At 43.3% G+C, this 17,487-nt stretch overlaps 1 protein-coding gene and 1 long non-coding RNA gene across 2 annotated transcripts in view; one reads left to right on the forward strand and one right to left on the reverse strand.

Annotated features, from left to right (window-relative positions):
• The first annotated feature begins 365 nt into the window (after nt 1-365).
• Nucleotides 366-6,617, forward strand: LOC131566093 (uncharacterized). The gene is made up of 3 exons (XR_009275517.1): nt 366-426; nt 934-1,053; nt 6,129-6,617. It is a non-coding gene; the product is annotated as an uncharacterized LOC131566093 (long non-coding RNA).
• Nucleotides 5,409-17,487, reverse strand: part of PITPNC1 (phosphatidylinositol transfer protein cytoplasmic 1) — a 74,586-nt gene continuing 62,507 nt past the window's right edge. The window contains exons 7-10 of the mRNA XM_058817298.1: nt 12,787-12,942; nt 11,672-11,735; nt 8,361-8,479; nt 5,409-5,645 (exon numbers count right to left, since the gene is read on the reverse strand). Coding sequence (XP_058673281.1) covers nt 5,640-5,645; nt 8,361-8,479; nt 11,672-11,735; nt 12,787-12,942 — 345 coding nt within the window. The 3' untranslated portion in view covers nt 5,409-5,639. The remainder of the gene's footprint in view (nt 5,646-8,360; nt 8,480-11,671; nt 11,736-12,786; nt 12,943-17,487) is intronic.

Consider the following 17,487-nt stretch of genomic DNA (forward strand, 5'->3'; position numbering starts at 1 on the left):
CCTGCCCCGAGCGGCTGAGGGCTGCGGGCCCCTGCACTCCCAAGGCGTTACGGGCCCTGAGTACTGTGAGGGGTGCGGAGAGCGATGGCAGCTGTCCTGGGGACAGCGCCCCACAGCGGGACGCTCCGGGGGCCGCGGGCACTGCCCTCCCTCGGCTGTCGCCGCCGCTGTCCGATGGCTGTCCCCATCGCTCCCGCGGCGTTCCCACGGCAAGGCCGGCTGTATGCTAATGAGGGCGCAGGTTGACGCTAATGAATGGGTCACGTGCACGCCGATGAGCTGGGTCACGTCTCTGGGAATAAAGGTCACGCGTATGTTAATGAGGCGGTCACGTGCGCGTCAATGTGCCCGGGACGGGCGCTGAGGGCTCCGCTGGGCCTGGGGCTGTCCCGGGCAGCGGCCGCGCCCGTGCCAGTGCCCTGTGAGGTACCGAGGGGGGATTGTCCCCAGGGCAGCGGAACGGGGCGGGGATTGTGCCATGGGCAGTGTCACTGGGGGTGGGGATTGTCCTCACGGCAGCGGCACGGGAGGGGATTGTCCCCAGGGCAGTGTCACTATGGGGGTGGGATTGTCCCCAGGGCAGTGTCACTGGGGGGGTGGGATTGTGCCCAGGGCAGCGCAGCCGGGGGGTCCCGTTCGGGATTTCACCGCGCTGTGTTTCCCTGTGCGGGATGTTGAGCGTGTGCAGATTTCAGCCCTGCCCGAGACCAGGAGCCCAGGCTGTGGAAGGTCGGTGCGGGTCCCTGGGGTCACTGTCCCCACCCGCTCGGGCACTCCCGGCTCCGGTGGCACGGCCGGGCACGGTGACCCAGCGGCTGCCGAGGTGTCCCCGGGGCTGCGCGGGCTCTGTCCCCTTTGAGCCGTCCCATTTCCAGTTTAAAACATTTCCAGTCCCCTCTTTGTTCCCCTGCCCTGTCCCACGCTGCCCGGAAGCTTTTCCCTCCTGAATGAGCGCTGCCGTTCGTCTGGAGCAGGGAAGGCTCCGTTTCCATGGAGGAAGTGAAGTCTCTGTGTGAAATCTTATAAAGAACCGTTGTGCGAGGGAAACTTCTGGTGAGTGAAATTAACTGACTTGGAGACAAGCCTGAGAGCATTCGAGTGGTCTCTTTTCCAGTCTTTTCCAGTTATTTGGTACAGCACTGAGCTGCCAAACCCTGCATAAAGAATTAGATTCCCCAAAGGAAAACTTCCTTGTCAACCAAATGGTAATTTACAAGTGAATGGGTTAATGCCAGACCGATGGGGCACTGCCCCGGTGAGACCTTTAACAGACCTGGGGCACAACAGAACCCAGGAGAGGCTGCAAGTGCTTTAAATTTTCCTCACAAAGTTAATTCTTTGTGCTATTTAATTTTGAGGAAGTGACTTTCAGAGCTGGGATAGAAATGTCAATGTTACATGTTAGTGAGGAGGTTTCTGCCTACAGGAGACTCGGTAAGAGAAAACAGCCACTGTTGTAAAGAATAGTTGTTGGTAGTTTATTTACAACAAAATGCAACGAAAAATACAATATTAAAAATAATAAATAACTTGGAAAAAAACAGAAACTAAGTGATATGAGAAAAATGACAGTCAAATTCTCCTGCTGAGCCTTGCACTATTGAACGTGCAGAGCAAATCAAGACTTGGTCCTTCTCTGACGGTGGTGATACATTGCCTGATGTTGCCATCAGTGCTCTAAATAAGAGAAATTAATTACTGGACATAACAGAATCATGTGGAATTATCACAGAAATGAAAGAAACCAATAAAACCTGCTTTAGTGACACCACAAAACTACAGGAGATCATAATTCAATGACCATGCTGTTCATTTAAAGCAAAACATTGTTAGACTTATTTAGCAATTTTAACTTACACATAGAAAACCAAGTCCAAACAATGGCAACAGAAAATCTCCTATTGGCAAGATTTTGAAGTCTCTCTTACTGCACTCACTAATTCATAAAAAGCATATACATTTGGCTTATTTCAAAGGATAACACATTGTTTTGAAGTTATAGTGCAGCAAGCTTCAAAGCAGTTTTAGCAAAGTCTAGCGGTCTTGTTACAAACTGAAATTCAAGGAACAAATATTTCAGTTTCAAAGTCTCTACAGCAGCAATTAATGCAAATTGGCTACTAGATGTCACAAAATCACCTTCCAGAATAATCAAAAAAGCCAAAGAACAAGGTCAAATAGTTTCTTTCCATAGTATTTATCCAGTCCTTTACAAAATTAACCATTACATTCATAAGAAATCCCATTAAGTACATGTTTCAGGAACAACTTTTGTGGGTCCCTCCCTTTTTGATTTTTTAGGAGATGGACCCTTCTGAAGCTGCACTGAATTGCCAGTTGTTTTGTAATGATTGTTCTATCCAAAATACACAAAAGTACAAGCAAAGCGTGGAGGTTTTCACAGAAACCTGAACAAACTCATCACAGTTTTTGCTCTGAACTGTATTCTCCTTGATAAATTCCTTGCCAAGTCCTAGCAGGGCTGCATCACGGGATTCTTGTCACTGTGGCAGAGGAGAGGAACACAGGCTGTGCTCACCAAGCTCTGAGGCTGCACCCAGTAAATAATGACAGCATTTATCTTTGCAAACAAAGTCAGGAACACCTGCAAAACTCTCTATTTTAATCCTAATAAACATGTCTGAAAACACAACAGAAAGGGAAAAATCAGCACTGAAAACAATCCCTTCCCCTCAAGGTGTTACACTGAAATACTCAGACCTTCCTTCCCATTTCATTTCATGTGTGCCTGCTGGGAATATTCTAGAAAAAGCTCTCTTACCCTAAATAGCAGCCAACCAAACAGAAAAAGGCATTTCAAGATCCTGTCATTGACCAGCTGGGTGATGAGTGCTGGGGACAGCGAGGCAGAACTCAGCATGATCAGTGAAAACCTGGGCCGCTCTTATCCAAGGCAGGGACACATTACAGAGCTTTTAATTGGCCTTGATTGGGCAGCAGCAGAGGCAGAGTGGCTGCTCCTGACCCTGCCAGTGCTGGATCCAGGGTGGGGACACTGAAGCTGGGCACAGCAGGGAGGGTTCTGTCACTCTGTCACTCTGACACTCCAGGATCTGTCTCTCTCCTACATCTCCACCAGGCAGCTATCCAAATCTGTCCTGTTCAGTGATTTTCACAAATGACTTGTCCCCAAACCTACTTAATATCGTGATCAATGTATTGGAAATCAATCAAAATGAGTAAAGATGGAACTGCTGTGGTCTAACGATCTGTGTCAAACCCAGATTCCCAAATGTGAATAGAAACAGTCACATGAGCACCAGGACACTGAATAGAGCTGAGCAAATTTGTCTTGGACAAATTAAAAATCCATTGAAACAGACTTTCAGGTGGAGCAGACCTGAACTATTTCTGTATGGGCCAAAGTCAGGCAATGAGAATAGAACCAAACAATGTTTTATGTTTTTAAAGATTTCCCTTTGCTGGCAACGTTCCAATCTTGACACTAAATCAATAATTACAATAAAAAATTACACATGATCCTATGATTCCATAATGTGCACCCTGGTTAAGCTGAAATAATAAACCAATGTAGGAAAGTTTTGTTTGCAGTATTACAGCAGCTTCTTTTTAAACAAAGCAGCATCACCCATCAGGTCAGAATTCCCAGCTCTGGAGAGAAAAGCAAAGCCAAGCATGGACAGGACATGGGAGAATGCAGGACCACAGCAAACCTGCAGAGAGCTCCTGGACATTGCTGGCTGCAGGATTTTCACTATCAGACAAATGAACACTTGTTTCAGTGCATGTTGGCAGTGGAATTGCTGCTGCTCCTAAAACCTCTTCCCAAATACCACTCATTTCACAAAACCTGCGCTGCAGCTGCAGCCAGAGAGGAGGAGCTCAGAGCATTTCAGCCACTGCGCTCCAGGTTTGGGCACCCCCAAAATGAGTGTTCAATATTCAGGCACAGATCAGCTCTGAGAAGTCTCTTTTTTCCTCCATCCATGAACCATCAGTGGTGGCACAAAGTGTCACCCACTGGGATGGTTCAGGTAGGAGCTGTCATTTTCTGGAACTGGACAGGGGCTCCCTGATGCCACCAAGGGAAGGAGCTGCAGCAGCCATGGAGCAGCAGCTGCTGTGGGGGAGAGCAAAGTGTCCCACAGAGGGGGCAGGAGGAAAGGGTCTCACCCAGTTCATGCTTTGAAGAGAAGGAAGGAAGAGCCACTCCTGCCATTTATTTTTCTCCTTCTTCCTCCATCTACACCTCCCTCTGGGAAACATCCTTGTCAACAATTGAATTCCTGAGATTGAGGAGTGGTTTCATACACACACACACCAGGAAGATCACTTCTGGTTCCTCAACATCACCCACCACTGGTTTGCTTTTTGAAGTGACTGATTTTGTCCCTTTCCCCAATGAGGCAGTGCCTGCACCCAGCTCTGTCAGATTGTTCTGTTTAGCAGAGATTCAAGGCAGGAAAGAAAAAGAATCTCCTGTTTTCTTCCCTTTGCATTCAAGGTCTCCCAGCCTGACTACTGCTCTTCTTCCAGCGAGGAAAAGACAGAATTCATTGCTTTTGTTTCTCAACTGGCACAATTCAGCTGCTTTTTCCAATGTCACAGAACACCACTGATGAACACCAACACTCTGAGCTCACAAAAGGACAGGGATAGTAAAATACATTATCTACAAGAAATAGGTGGTTCCTGTTACAAATTCTGTGCAAGGTAGAAATAGTTCAATGGCCTCAAAGTCAATATAATTAATTACAACTGGGGCTTTGATACAGTGATATTTTAGGTTTGAAAAGATTTGTGGTTTGTGTTTTAGGCCCCAAATCCTGAGTCATATTAAGCAAAATGTGGATCTGTTGGTGTTCAAGTACAATGAGTTACAGGTCAAAGGTTTATGAACACTTATGAACACAGGAGAAGCCTGAGAGTGGGAAAGATTTTAAAATTGGTTATAAAAGAAGAAAACGGGAGGGTTTTTTCTGTTAACCCTGCCTTCTAATTAGCACTAATTTGCCTCAGAAGTCCTTGGCAGATTTACTTAATACCTACTCCTAATTATAAATGCTGTGACCTAGATGAGGGTTTGCAGGCAGAGTACTGCTACAGAAAGATTGGTTTTCGTTTATAGCATCCCCTCAGACTGTTCCATTGGTGGCAGTAAGATGCACCATATGGCTTGAAACACTACTTTAGGAATATATAAACTACTTTCTCTTGCATGCACTTTTCAGAAGGTTTTAAGGATCAAGTCTGAGGAAAGGAGTCATCTTTCCACACCGGAAAGATTATCTGAAACAAACAAAAAAACCAACCAACAAACCAGCACGACCTTTGGAGCAATGGAGTTATGTCACTCTTGCTGTGGCAGACATGGCTTATCAGGAGGAAACATGCAGGGCTAATTTAAAAGGTTTTTTTCGATGGATCTGGAAGAGTGAGAGTTTCTGGAGCAGACTTTTTCCGAGGCCGATCTTTGGGAACTGTTAGGAAATCAGGAGCATCTGTGGAGAGAGGGGTTGATGGAGCACTAGATGGAGCACTGCGGGTTGAGGAAGGCATGGAAATGCTAGAGATAGATATTGCCGGTGGGAAAATCCCAATCTTCTTGTTGGTAGCTTCCTGAGTGGCTCGTTCAAACTCTCGGACTTCATCCATTGTCATGTCTTCAACGAGAAGGAATGAAACACAAAGGCATGTTAGAATAATTTCAAATAATCATTTCATTAACTCAGTTAAACTACTTCCATCCAAATCCTAAAGCAGGGAACGATTGCTTCTCCGCATGAATGCCTCCCCATTGTAAGGCACTGACTGGAGCACAATGAGCACAGTGTAAAGGAAACAAAGTTTTAAGTACATTAATCACGTCCTAATGGTTCCTCTACCTGGGTCTGAGCTGAATAAAGATTGCTGCCTCTGGAATTGCTGGCAAAACCCAGCTATTCCACAGGCAACTAAAGAGTACATTTGGATACAGTCAGCAGGTAGCATTTTTCAGAACTTCAAACTTTCAAACTTGAAAAGGGTTTTAAATTTTTCATTTCGATTATAAGGCCAAGTGGGCAAAGGGTTGTCATGGTTTGTTCATCTGCTGTAATTATCAAGGGATGAAAAATTCTCTCTCCTTCCATTGACTTGAGCTGCAGCTTCATGCAAGGACCAAGCCTGTTTTGCTTTTCCGCCAATAAAGCCTGAAGAATTCTCTCTCCCTTGACAAAGCCGCAAGATTCAAATGCTCAATTCCCGCGGAACCAGGCAGAGGAGATGAGGATTAAAGCCCTGGGGAAGGAGAGGCGGGCAGGGCGCAGAGCTGCCGGAGCTGTCCCGGAGCTGTCCCGGTGCTGCCCAGCCCCGCAAGAGGGCAGCGCGATCCCAGCGCGGAGCCGTGCGGAACCTGCGATAAACCACGGCAGTGACATCTGCTACCACCCGGGAAGCTGAGCAGAAAATCAGCAAAGATCTTCTGGAACCTGCTGCTCCATGTCTGCAGTGCCTGCAAGACGCCCACCGAGCCAACTGAAGGCAATGTTAAGATTTTTGCTGAATGTCAAGTTACATTCATAAATTTGAAGTATTTCATTAGACCATTTATAGATTCTTTGAGCCACGAAAGATCAAAAATGTAGAAATAAAACCAGGAGTCTTTTAATCAATTAAGAAGTCTCACATATTCGAGTGTCTGAAGCACAGGGCTGGCAGTGGGGATTACCAAATTTGTGATAAAATCCTGTTCTTCCAGGGCACTGATGCTTTTTGCCCCTACCCAGCTGCAGACATGTGCAACCTTGACTGTTGAAGCAGCTTTCTGTTGTGTTCCAATATTACATGAAATAAAAGCGTGCACGGTGCTGGCTCCCCCTGCACCACACTGCAGGAACCTCTCCAGCCCACACTGGCACCATTAGCAGTGAGAATCTGCCTGTTGCAGATCTGACAGAAGTGCTGGCAATAAACAGATGGTCCCAGGGGAACTGTACCTACTCATGTTGGAGAGAGGTTTGAACCTGTTTTGCTGGTTTACATTTCGTTTCACACCCTGTAACAGTGGGTGAGAATTTCTGCACTCAAAGTGTCCCAAATCCCGCTGAAATCACAGGGATTTTGATTGAGGAATTCTGTATGCTGTGAACCAAAAGCTGTCTTGGACAAATGAAGGGGACAGGAAGGTTTGTCAGTGCACTGTCCTTTGAAGGGAAATCTTACTGAATGGGGCCTCCAGGACTCTTCATTTTCAATTCAGACATTAAACACTTCAATTGACTTTTACTTTTTAGCTTATATTTGCTTTAATTTCCTTCTGCTTGATATACACTCAAGTAAAACAGTCCTTACACTGAGCTAGGAAGACTCAGGTTCACTTTCTTTTTTTCATTAATAACAACTTCTGTTCTGACCTCAATGACAATTTTTCCACATGGAAACTACAGGTGGCAGACTTCATTCAGAACCAGATCTGGAAGTGTAGAGCCAAAATCTGAACTGATTCTCTGCTAAGGAGTAACCTTGATGTCAGTGAAGCTGCTGTGTCACGAGCACAAGAATTACCTGCCCAGGGACTGTGCAGACAACATCTCAGGCTGGGGCCAGCTGGCACTGAGCAAGAGCCAAGGAAAGACTTGGAGCCCTTCAAGCCTTGCCCCACACTGATTTCATGGCTAAACCCAGCACTGAGTTCCACAGCACTATTAGCAGAAATAAAGGAATAATGACATTGCAGGGGCAAGGGCTGCTGCATCCTCTCTATTTGCAGAGAGTATCAACCTCTAAATTTAGGCCTCTACTTGTGGATTAGGTAAATAAGTACTTTATAAAATCTCCAGACCAGAGAACATACACAGAAAGCTGCCCTTTTCCACAAACCACTGCTGCATACTTCTGAAAATACTTCCCACCTTGTTGGTAGCTAATCAATGACAGTAACATTAAAGTTACCTTGAAAAGAGTGAATAACTCATTAGATTTTTTTTTCCTGGTGAAAGAAAGAATTTTGTGAATCCCATAGAAGTTTTCCACTCCCCATGTTCTTGGCTTTTTGACTAGACCACTGTGAACTCCTGCATTTTTTTAACTCTTGAAAGAATAGAAAGTAAAAATCCTCTTTAACCTCCTCTTTATGTATCCAAGTGAAATTTGAGCATTGTGTTTCCTGGAAGCCAGGGAGCTGTATATGAGCCCAACCCCACCCTCCCTTACATAACTGGCTGGGTCACAGTGCAAATCAAAGGCAAAATCATTGCACTTCATGGAGAAAGATTCTGTTCTTATTGAAGCGAAACCTCCCCAAAATTCCACTGGCTGATCAACAATTGGTTGCTCTTTTCTGGTCTGTGCAGATGCATTGGCTGAGGATGGGCAATATGTTTTAAAAATTGACATACTCTTGCTTTGGCATGGCTCTCTATTTCATCCACAGTAGATGAATGTTGGTTGCAAACTTTAATGTTGGTTTTTTCATGCATATTTTTCTCGTATTCTCGAACATCATCCATAGTCATATCTGTAAAAAGTTCAAAATTGTTGGCATTTTCCATTGATTCAGTGCAAACTTAATTTTTTTTTTTCCTAAGGAGAAGGTTCTAGGAACACAAAGTCTTTCAGCAGAAGCCAACAAAGGATTTTTTAAAAAGCAAGGAGCAACTAGCTTTATGAAAATTGCCTCATAAAGGTAGTTGTGTCAGCCAAGGAAGGTGCAAGGTTAAGTCAAAGGGAGTCAGAGAACAGGAAGGAGTGGAAGTTGTTCAGGAGTATCTGTGTAATGTAAGGTAGGCAGGTAGTACTGAAGTGCAGGCCTTGGCAAAGGCCAAGATCTTCTAAAGAGATTTTAGAAGATCCTTTGGAATACAGGACAGATACAGAAATATTATAAATATTTACTTACCTTTCCAGCACTTGCAAAAAGAGTTTTAGTTAACTTTGCATTGTACATCTCATAACCAGCAAAAATCACAGTGTTAGAGCCCACACCACTTTAGATTCCAGAAACTAACACTTAAACTGCTAAGTGAATTAATAGTGAGGATGTTAATGGTTGTGTAGCCTCAAGCAATTGAATGAATGATGAAAATTAGAAATATCCCTCAAGTGAGGCTGATCCCAGCAGCAGGGTCACTGAGCACTGCCCAGCACAGCCTGCCAGGTGCTGTGGAACACCAGGCAATGGTAACACCTTGAACAGCATTTGTCACCAACCACAGCTCCAGGAAAACATAAAGAACTCAATAATTGCCTGTGACTCTTCTGAGTATTCCCAGGCTTTCCATAAATGCCCTGGGGAGTGAGGAGTCAGAGCAGGAGCAGTGGCAGGGTTTGGGCTGCTCTTTACGATGCTTCGGTAGCTTCAGAGCCTCGTAAAAACAACCATCAACTTTTGACTCCAAACACTTAAAGAGCATTTTATTGGCACAGTCTGCTTGAAATGGGTGCCCCTTTAGTCATGCACTGTGATCTGCTCTTGAGGCTCCCATGTTCCTCAAGTTTATGATGTGCCACTGGGATTTGGGAGTTCTTGGATCACACCACTCCCTGCTCTGTGCTCTGAGGCTCCTGCTGCATTTTATGAGGCAGCTTTTAAGGCAAGATACAACTTCAGCTTGATGTCATAATTCATCAGTAAAAACAAATGCAGTCTGAAATTTTGATCAAGGAAGTTGAGAAGGAAACATTGAATACCCCTAACTGATACTCTATCAGTCTTTACTGTTGTCTGGAATGAGAAACAAGCTGAGAAGCTGTGTCAGTAACATGCTGGGATGCACTTTGCCAAGCACAGAACATGCTCTGTATTAGTAAGTAACACTGAGAAAATAGAATTTCTTAATAATAAAACTAAATAGAGTTCAGTAAATTAAATGACAAAACACATTCATACTTACAAGGTCAGTAACAGCAACCAGTTAACATAACACATTGTTTATTACACTGATTATTTGATTCAGTTTATCTGAATACCATCATCTCCAGGCCTTTTCAAACTTTCATATCAAAAGGTGTTAATAGACACTTAAAATTATATTTTGGATGCTAGATTATTATATCTATTTTATTAAGCCCAGATTTTTTAGGTTTTGTACTTACGCCGATAATTAAGCATTTAAAAATACACTATGTTAGTTAGTAAAAAGGCTCACTCTGACAAGGAAAAATCCACAAGATAATTGTGAACACAGTATTTCATCTGTAGAAAGAGTATTTTTGGCAGGGAGATTTTAGACTTAGGAGGGGAAAATCTATAGTGAAATGTTTTTGAGCTAAACCTGTTTGGTATGTTTGACTTCATGGCTGTTCGTCATTGTTATCAGTAACTCTGCTAAAGTGTAGCTGACACTTTGCTCCTCAGTAACATTCTCCATCTCTCACTGGATAGATATTTTGGGTAGACTGGGAGCAAATTTATGGGCTCAATTTTTACATGAAATCAGGCTGTTTTATTTAAAGTTACCAGTTTTCCTGACTTGCTGCAGGGAAAAGAATGAATTGTTCTATTTCAGGTAAAAAAAGAAACAAATCTAAAATTAAAAAAAAAAATTGCTCTGAAGAACTCTCTCATTGGATATAAAATTCTCTCACTAGTTTACAGCTATCCCAATAGAAAAAGATATTTTTAGCAGTTTCAGGATTTTTATGACCATTACAGCACAAGATTTTCATGCAGTATTAAATTTATAAGAACACTGTGATTTCAAAGCAATTTTTTCTCTATTTCCAAACAATGAGCCCACTGGGTTGGAGGCTGAATTCCAGTGCAGGGCTGTAACACCTCTGAGATGGGTTTGCAGCAGTGACTCCCCGAGCAATGCACAATGCTCTGAGCTCTGGTGAGAGCTGTCCCTCACCCATGAAATGCCCAAATTGGTGTTTCCTGAAGCTTGAGGAGGGCCTAAATAAACATTCTAAATATATTGTCAAATTCCTATGGCATTTCCATGGCCTGTCTCAGAGCCTGTTTTAAGAGCAGCTGTGGTGATGGATATGTCTTACAGAAAATGCATGTAAAAGGTACAAACCAGTGAGCTCTCTTTAGACACTGTGATTACTGGTTTGATATTCAGATTGCTCTGTCCTGCTGGAAGTGCCCACATTCCCACAGCTGCCTCATGGATTCCAGCACTTTTTGCAGGCAGCTGCTGCTGAATCAGACCCCATAGGATTTATGCTTATCTACATCTTTTTTCAGAAAAGCTACATCTTTTCTTTGTTGCAATCCATATCAATAGTTTCAGACTTTCCTAAAAAGCTGGAAATGTGTTGGGTCAGAAGCCTTAGGAATCTGCAGGATGGAAATGGCTGCAAGTTAAGGCAGCCTTAAGAAGGAGCTTTATTCAAACCTGCACAAGGTTCTCCATACAGAAAACTCCTGCCTGCAGGGCAGGTGAGGCACTGGGGCAGGTCCACTGACATGCTGGGATGGAAAGGCATCCCTGGCTGCTGCCCAAATCCAGCATCCCTGGAAAGGTCCAAGGCCAGCCTGGATGGGGCTTGGAGCAGCCTGGCCTAGTGGAATAATCCCTGCCCAGGGAAGGGGGTGGAAGGAGATGATCTTTAACATGGTTCCACCTCGTCCATGAACAACTCACACTAGGACCTGATGATCCATGAAAGCAGATGGGAACCTGCCGTTAGTTGTCCCAGGCTTGTCCCAGCCCCCTGGAAGGGTTAATTTGCAGGTTAATTGGCTCAGGAGGACACTCACCATACCACTCATCCACCCAGGCAAACGCCTGCCGGTGACCAATCAGCAGGATGTCTCTGACCACCTGCAAACAAGGAAAGGGTTAAAGGCCCCAGCAGCAACAAAACATCTCATCTGTGTCTTTCAACAGGATTGAAGTGAGAAACCCTCTGATAGTTCTGTGTCTAAAAAGTCATTCTGGCCCTGAAGGGCTCCTATTCCAGCTTCCCACTGGAACTGGATCTGTTGCCAGCACTGAATCCTGGCTTTGTCTAGCAAGGAATCCATTTGGGAATGTGTAGAAATACCAATATGTAGGGGGGTAGAATATAAGTAAATAAAGGTAGTACAGAAAGTAATCTTACCCCCTAAAGAGTTGCAGCTGGGTTAATTATTAAAGATCAGGAGCAGGCCTGACTTTAACAGGCCACAGCTATAGCCAATAAGAAGAAGAGTGTTATAAAAGAGTGGCTTGGATGGTGAAAGGGAACTGGAGTCAGTTGGCTGCTGTGAGAAGAAGGAAGAGGCAGTGCCTAGAGGAGCTGCCTACGAGAAACATTAAGGAGGTACAAAACTCCAGCAATAGGGAACCCTTGCAATGTAATGCCAATAGAACTATTGCAGTATAGTGACAACACCAATAATCTCTAGCCAATTAGACATTCTGGATCTCTTCTTTTCCATTCTCAGTTTTTTCAAACATGTAGAAGATCAATACTATGAAAAATTTTATCCCTTTGTAGTTATGCTATTCATGACTTGAATTTTTAGAAGACTGATTGGAAATTGGAATTTTTAGTAGACTGATTTCCCCCTGTCTGTTTCTAAGGGGTTCTTCACCTCAGTGCTGTGTGTATGGGACCCCTGTATACTCAGAAATACCTCAGCTCATAAATTGGTCACGGCACTGAAAATGTTATTGATAATTTTTTTCAACCTTAGGCCTGAGCAGCTCTGGGCTTTGTCACTTTTGTACCCAGAGTGATGTCCTGGGCTCTGCTCCAGCTCTTTGAGACCTTGTGAGAGGTCTGAGCCTGGGCTGAGCTCCCAGGCTTCTCCACAGCCATTGCCACATTCCTGTGAATGCTCAAGTTCCGCTCATGTGGAGGATAAGAAACAGCTCCTGTTTCACTGACCTTGTGTACAAATTGCTCTACTCTGGTTTGAAGTCCCCAGACTTCGAATTTCACAGTCACAAGTTTGTAGGAACACATAATTGGCTGATGGGTCTCTCTCCAGCCTTCTTTCAATTGGCCTCTCCCAGTTTTCTGTGACTTGAAGTATTTGGGATCCTGCAGAACAAAGAAAACATACAGGGAAATGCAGGAGGGGAAGTTGTGTTTGTCAGTTTGCTAAAGTAAAAGTTGTGAGAAGACACAAAACATGCTAATAAACATTATAGAAAAGTTATAGGAAATTGACTTTTAAAATGTACTGGGCTATCCTAAAATCCAAGCCTGGCAGTGAATCCATGGCAGCATTGACAATCATATAATCCAGGACTGCTGTTCTCTGCTGTAGGAAAATCTGTTACTGCAAGTCATTACAGTGCACTGCACTCCAAGGGTTATTTATGGTCTTGGGAAAAAAATAAAAATAGTGGCTTCTTCAGAGACTGTTTTTCCACTGCCCCTTGGTGTGAACTGCTTGTACTTTCCACCTGTGCCTGTCTCCTGAAATTGTGTCCAGTTGGGGCTTAGACACTTCCACACTGACCCTGACAATGCCACCTTCAGTTTGAAGTGCACTTGTTCATCCCAAGGTAAGTGGGGAACTCCTGCAGTTTGTCCATCTCTGGTTACAACTAAGTCATGAGCAGACACTGAGTAATCCCAACTCTGTTTCTCTTTCAGGAACTGGGAAATCAAAGGAACTGCAACATTGAAATTACAACATAATTTCATAAAACCATTAAAGGCATTGGTTCATCTTTTTAAAGTTTACATTCATCTGTACAAGATACAGTTTTATCTATGAAAGTGTTATTTTCCATATTGGTATAATTTTATTTCCCTTTATGTCCAGTCCTGCTAATTATATCTTGTAAATAGAAATAATTTATGGTTAAGCACTGGTTGTCAGAACTTGAAAATTATGTCATTTCAGAAAATTCATAGTGGAGCTTCTAAAATCTGTCCTGAAGAGTAACCAGCAGTGCTCAGCTGTGTTCTTTCCCCAGTGCTGAGGTCTGGGAAGATCCTTTGTTGTAAAAGTAGTTAATCATGTACTTAAACAGTGTTTAAATGATGCATTAAATGGATGACAATCAGGAGAAAAACCACAAAAAACTGATAACTACTCTGATCTTCATTTTGCTTCATTCAGTGTGAGTTTATGTATCACCAGCATTCATGTTACTGCTGTTTAGTTATCTCTTGACTTCTGGTTTTATCCTAAACTGAAGCTCTGCCACTAAAGCTTCTCTCCAAAGCTCTAATGAGGTGAGAGTCCTTCCTCCCTGTGAAAGTCACTGCTTTTATTGCTGACACAGCCTTTGCAAAGGGGAGACTTTGAGCTCACTGTATAATAAGGTTTCAATGTTAAATCACCATAAAACAGTTCAGCATCATCATTTATCAGAGCAACACCCCCTGTACAGCACAGCCCATGGTCACAGGCTGCTGCCAATCTTGTCACCCAACAGAGCTCAACCACAGATGGATCTACACATTTGCTGTTTGAAAGAGCTGTTTAATAATTGATCATTGCCTGAAGCAATCAATATAATAATAACACCAAAAAAAACAAAAAGGGAAGAAAACATAATATTCAAAAAGACACAACATTCTAGTTGGAGGTTCCTTAAAAAAAGAAATTACAGAAAATACAATTTCAAATATGGTTGCAAAATATTCCACTGTGAAATAAGGATCTCTAAAAAGGAAAATAGTTTCCTATAAGTCAGGGTCTTCTATTTCTTACACACACACACAGTGCTGGTGTGATGGAGCCATTGCCTTGATTCAGCATTTCAGATACACTCTTTAATAATTCTGAGTGTTGTACTTCACAATCCTTCAGAGATAACCAGAGCTATAATGGAGAAACTTCAGTGCAGTCCAAAGGGATTTAATGTAATCAATTTGAGTTGGTATCAAATATCAGGAAATTCTAACTAAAAATGAAATAATGAATAACTGCCCTGCATCACTGCTCATTCCCAAGTTTTATGGGTTGGGTGTGGTTTGGTTTGGTGAGTTTAACCCAGCAGACAAGGGGACACACAGTGGGGATCACTCTGAACTTGGTGGCCCACAAATCACCCACCAACTGCAATGCAACTGATCCATGACATCACCCCCAGGTGCAAATTCCCTTAACAGCACCCAGAGATGGCCCCTCTGCATCCCTTAACTCTGTCCCTGTTTCTTGAAGGACATGAGGATTAGTCACAAGTTGGCTGCAGAGCTCCATGGGAAGAGCCAGTTCAGCAGCTCCCATCAAAGAGCTCTTAGGGAAATTCCTGCCTCTCTGGAAACATTAACATATTGCTACTATAAAACTGCAGCCTGATGAATGGAAGCCAGAGCTCAGAGGAACAGAGTCCCAGGCTGCTGTGTGAAAGATCAAGGTGTTAAAGACTTTCCTGAGTGCTTGCTCAGGGAGCTGAGACTCAGAGGCTGCAAGGCACACTGAGACATTGGGCAAAGTCAACCTGAGAATTCCATGGCTGGGTCTCAGCTCAAAGGGCACAAATGTTTGACAGAGGTGAGCTCTTGTAAGGAAAACTAATATCCCAGAGCTTTAACCCAGCTGCTACAAAATTACATGTTTAACAACATCATGGCTGTTTTAGAAACACACAAATTCTGTCTCTGTTGTGCTGTGGATCATACAAGGAAGCCTTTAGGGGAAGAATCTCCACATTCACCTCTATATTTTTACACCTTTCCTAGGCCTGTGCTATTGACCACAGTCATGGGCAGCAGGCCATGCCAGAGGGACTTTGGTGGAACCAGGACTGCTCATAATTTGCTCTTCAATGCCTGATCCAAAGCCTACTGAAATTAATGAGAACTTGGCCAAGAATGATTTTATGTTCCTGACTCGTGGGTTCAAATTGCTAAATTCAGACTCACAACCTGGAAATGTTTCTGCAATTAGGCACACAAGGTCCTTCTATAACAAAAAAAAATGAGGCAGGGCTGATAACTTTCCATTAAAAGCAAACAGAAATTATATTGGTACCCAGCACTGCCTCTCTCAGCAGCACTCATGGCACACGTACTTGAAGCTTTTCTCCTGTACCTAGAAGCTGTGCAAGCTGAACTTTGCTCTGACCCCACTTTTATGTTATTATTTAGGTAATTAATTTTGTGTGTTCCTTATTTTTGCTTTTAGACACCCATGCCTTTCTTCCCAGAGAAGGCATCATGCAAAGAATACTGAGTCTATTCACTATTTTCCCCTTGATTTATCTACTGGCAAAATCCTCAATCTGTTTTAAATGTAATGGCATAGCTAAAATCTTTTTGTTTAAATAACCTTCTTGTCCTTTTATCAGACACAATTTATTAGGAAAGCCCATCTGGCAAATCCTTTTGCTAGAGGAGCAAAACCTACTCTGTATTTGCAATACATTATTGCCAGGTGCAGAGTGATTTAAAAATAGCACTTCTGCCAACAGAGCAGAAACATCACAACCCGTGAGCTGGGCTTAGTTGAGAATGAAATGTAAAATTACAATGAAATAAAAGCCTCTGGATGTGGGATATGGATTCAAACCTAGCACTCTCCCAGGTTTTATTACTTAGAGCTCGAGTCAATGTGTTTATTGATGGAGTCTATTATTTATCATTTAGCATTTATTTATTTAACTTCCCTCACGGATGTCACGTGCATCAGACGTGGAGTGGAAAGGTCCTTTCCAGGAAGCAAACCCAGCCCTGGGTTCTTGCAATGCCTTTTTACAATTAATTCTGACCTGTTCCTTTGTACTCAGAGTTAAATAATGAAATGCATTTGTTGTTTACAGAAAACCTGCAAATCTGCCTGGCACCCTTGCCCTCAGCTCTGCCATGGTACCAGGCCTGGTTGGGAGCTGCCAGAGGTGAGAGTGCACCCTGCTTGTGCCATGCATCCTGCCCTCTCACATCCTTCCTTCTCTTTAATGCCTGGATGAATTTTTTCAGATTAAATTTTTCAGACTCCTATGGCAGTATCATGGTGCTTTTGAAGTGCAATCATTTTTTTCCTTCTTTATGCTGAAGACCATTTTGTTTTATCTTGAATTTCAGAACCAATCATGGGTTTAATACCTGTCATCTGGCATTTCAGCATCAGCTGTAGTTGCTAGGTTTTAGATTTCAGCTTTTTTAGGCAGCGCTCAGGAAAGATTTATTGATGTAGAGATGCTACCACAGACATTTATGTAGAGTCATTTTTTAAGGACTTCTAAAAAAATTTCCATTAAATGGTATTTTCTGGAAGATCCAGCTAAATACTTAAGAACTGTAAATATTGGGACAGTTCTGAGGTGTTAAAATATGATAATCCAGCCAGCCTTTATGTGAACTCACACACCAAGTGAGTAAGGAAATGTTCATACTTTTCATATCCTTCCCTGAACTCCTGAGCTGACATGGTGCCCACACTTACTGGGGGGCTGAGGCAGCTGGATTGTTTCAGCTGCCATCATTTACTGATGAGACAGAGGCTTTGCTACTCTGAAAGCACTTGGACAGCCCTAAGGTGGACCTGTCCCGGAGCAGCTGTGCTGAAGGAGAAAAGCCAGCAATGGAAGAAGAAAACTGCAGCAGCTGCATGGAATCTGTTTAGAAGCAGCCTGGAAAGTTTATTCCATTTGTCCAGCTCTCCATTGCTTTGTTATAAACAGG

Source organism: Ammospiza caudacuta, chromosome 19, assembly GCF_027887145.1.
Source record: "Ammospiza caudacuta isolate bAmmCau1 chromosome 19, bAmmCau1.pri, whole genome shotgun sequence".
Classification (NCBI taxonomy): Eukaryota; Metazoa; Chordata; class Aves; order Passeriformes; family Passerellidae; genus Ammospiza; species Ammospiza caudacuta.